Source organism: Guillardia theta, assembly GCF_000315625.1.
Source record: "Guillardia theta CCMP2712 unplaced genomic scaffold GUITHscaffold_61, whole genome shotgun sequence".
Lineage (NCBI taxonomy): Eukaryota > Cryptophyceae > Pyrenomonadales > Geminigeraceae > Guillardia > Guillardia theta.
Window position 1 is genome coordinate 100,710 of NW_005434613.1, and position 2,615 is coordinate 103,324.

At 57.2% G+C, this 2,615-nt stretch overlaps 2 protein-coding genes across 2 annotated transcripts in view; one reads left to right on the plus strand and one right to left on the minus strand.

The window, feature by feature from the left end:
• Positions 1 to 274: 274 nt before the first annotated feature.
• GUITHDRAFT_142130 (hypothetical protein) lies at positions 275 to 1,951 on the plus strand (the record flags this gene model as incomplete). Its single annotated transcript, XM_005828123.1, has 10 exons — positions 275 to 314; positions 360 to 422; positions 605 to 819; positions 938 to 1,006; positions 1,057 to 1,134; positions 1,179 to 1,265; positions 1,416 to 1,468; positions 1,523 to 1,595; positions 1,646 to 1,751; positions 1,776 to 1,951. 10 exons carry the CDS (start codon positions 275 to 277, stop codon positions 1,949 to 1,951), a joined length of 960 nt encoding a protein of 319 aa, XP_005828180.1.
• Positions 1,952 to 2,326: 375 nt separating this feature from the next.
• GUITHDRAFT_112672 (hypothetical protein) overlaps positions 2,327 to 2,615 on the minus strand; it is a gene marked incomplete at both ends in the record, with an annotated part of 1,129 nt that continues 840 nt past the window's right edge. Inside the window, 2 exons of the mRNA XM_005828124.1 lie at positions 2,327 to 2,461; positions 2,509 to 2,554. Of these exons, the coding sequence (XP_005828181.1) occupies positions 2,327 to 2,461; positions 2,509 to 2,554 (181 nt within the window). The remainder of the gene's footprint in view (positions 2,462 to 2,508; positions 2,555 to 2,615) is intronic.

Here is a 2,615-nt window from a genome sequence, read left to right on the forward strand (position 1 = left end):
CACCACCCTCCTCCTCCTCCTCCTCCTCCTCCTCCTCCTTCTCCTCCTCCTCCTCTCCCCCCCTCGCCCCCTGCGTTCTTACTGTAGGATCAGATCACGAGGCGGAGGAGGAGGAGCCCTGGGGAACGTGAGGAGGAACGAGTTCGGGGAGGTGATTGGGCAGCGGAGCAACTCATCCAGGGAGAGCGAGGGCAGGTGAGAGCTGAGTTGCTCGAGTTTCCTCCTCCCTCTTCTCGCTCATGGCTTCTCTTCAGCGCCCGAGACAAAGACACCGATGGCGGGCGGTACCGTGAAGGCAGGGACAGGCGGGACAGGTTCGAGCTCACTTGCTCGTTGATTTATGCTCACAAACATTGTAGGAGCCCTGAGGATTCGAGATCGCGCAGTCGAGATCGAGACCGACGAGGGCGGAACAGGAGCAGGTGATTTATCAAAGCGCTCCTTTCTTCGTGTCCTCTTTCGGAGGACACTGCTGATTTTCTGTTTGGTGACGTGTGGTCTGCATCGATAGGAGCCGAGAACGTCGCAGGGACAGGAGCAGGTGGGGAGGGAGCAGGAGAAACTTGCCATCGAGCGTTTGACTGACCACTGTCTTTGGTCTCAGGAGTGGCGACCGTCGGAGAGGAAGGAGCCGAAGTAGAGAGCGTCGTTACCGCGAACGCAGTCGCGATCGAGATCGAAGGGACCGATCCCGCTCGCGCTCCCGAGATCGCGACCGAAGAGATCGAGACAGAGACCGTAGCCGAAGTCGTGACAGAAGGGACAGGGACAGGGACAGGGACAGGGACAGGGACAGGGATCGGAGAGAGAGAGACAAAGGTTCGAACAAGAAGAGGAGGGACGAAAGCGATGCAGAGAGCTCGGACGACAACTCCTTCTCTTTCTCCGCCACTCAGGTCAGGCACGAGCGATGTCGAGCTCATCTGAACTGCCGCAGCTTGCCAACATGCTCTGCGAAGTTTGGAGCTCGGAGGAGTCTAAGATGCGATCCGAGACGCTGGAGCAGGTACCCACGTCCTCGTCTGCCTGCTGCTGATGCGCCGTCGACTTTCCCAGTGCCTGCAAGAGAACGTCTGCATCTCTAAACTCGAGAGTGGAGCTGTGTTGATGCGAGGAAGTCAGAACGTGCTCAAGGTCCCCAAACCCCATGGGAGGCGCCACTTGATCGCATGAGGCAGGCATGGTCGAGCAAGGAAGGCGGTGGGAGTGCAGAGCCGTCGTGCAGCATCTATGTGGAAAGCGAAGACAAGTCGAAGCCAACGCTGGTGGCCTTCATTTTCCTCTTCTCATATCCCGTCCTCCGCTCCCCCCCCCTCTCCTCCTCTCCTCCTCTCCTCCTCTCCTCCTCTCCTGCTTCACCTCATCACCATCTGCTCCTCGTAGTCGCTCATCTCCCTCAACTCACTCTATTGAAGGTTCTGCACGTCTACCCGGCCAGCAAGAGCCCAGGGATGACGGCCAAGGGCATGTAGGCGACTCGATCCTCTCTCGACGCACTTGAATGACATTCTTGCCACGTCAGAAGTGCGACGGGGGGAGGAGAAGTCTTGGCTGCCCTCTACCGCGTTGAGAAGAACAAGATCAATCACATCTGGGTGACCCGCCCGCCTCCTCCTCTTCCTCCTCAACTGATGTCTCTCCCCAGCTGAGCTCGGAGGTCCCGGCGGGCAAGCTGAGCAAGGAGGCGGTCAAGAGCTCGAAGATGTGGAACTTGGCGATGGAGGTGAAGGAGCACCAGCACCAGCAGAGAGGTAGCGGGCTGACCCGGCCCGCAGATTATCCGCGAGAGTGTCAACTCGCCGAGCAAGACGTCAGCTGGAGGAGGGCGTCTGGGGTTGTCATGACGTGTGTGGGCAGGTTCTACTGGAACGACTACTCGAGCGCGGAAGACAAGCTCGGGATGGGGCTGGGAAGCACCTCGTCGGCGGAATCATGGACCGAGAAGGAATGAAGGAGTATGGAAGGCCGAGAAGGGCAAGAGAGGAGTTTGCGAAGAGGAGGAATGGGGAGTAAGAGAAGAGATCGAAAGCTTTCTATGGTGGAAGAGACAGGACATAATGAAACTGTGGGATTTTCGGATGAAGAGCATCTTTGATCTCTTGAGAGACTGTGCTGACGATTCTTGTCCTTGAGTTGACAAGATTTTGTACATCAATAATTCAATGCCATGGAAGTTTCTTGTTCCCTCACCTTAGACTGTATTGCAGCTTGGACATCAGCTTATGACAGGAACCGCAGAATGTCATGGCAAGTATTCGGATTAGCTGTGGATGACTTCGTCGCTGCCTGATGACTTCGCAAAGTTGACGAGTTGACAAGTGACTGCTCAGTCGAGAACCTCGAGGTCGATCGAGGTTGAGGGACCAGCCGTACTCGCCCCCGTCTTCTTCAGCAGCCGATAGGCGAAGATGGTGGGGGAGAGGAAGGAGGGTTTGACGAAAGAGAGGTCAAGGGGGGAGACCTGAGCTCCCAAGTCACCCACGACAAAGGCGGCGAAGCACAGAGCACCTTGAAGTGCTTGACGGCTTCTACCTCGAAGAAACTCCTCCTCATCCTGCCGTCCTTGTCATAGAGCCTCCCAGCCCTGCCCCCCCCCCTCCCCTTAAAAGAATGAC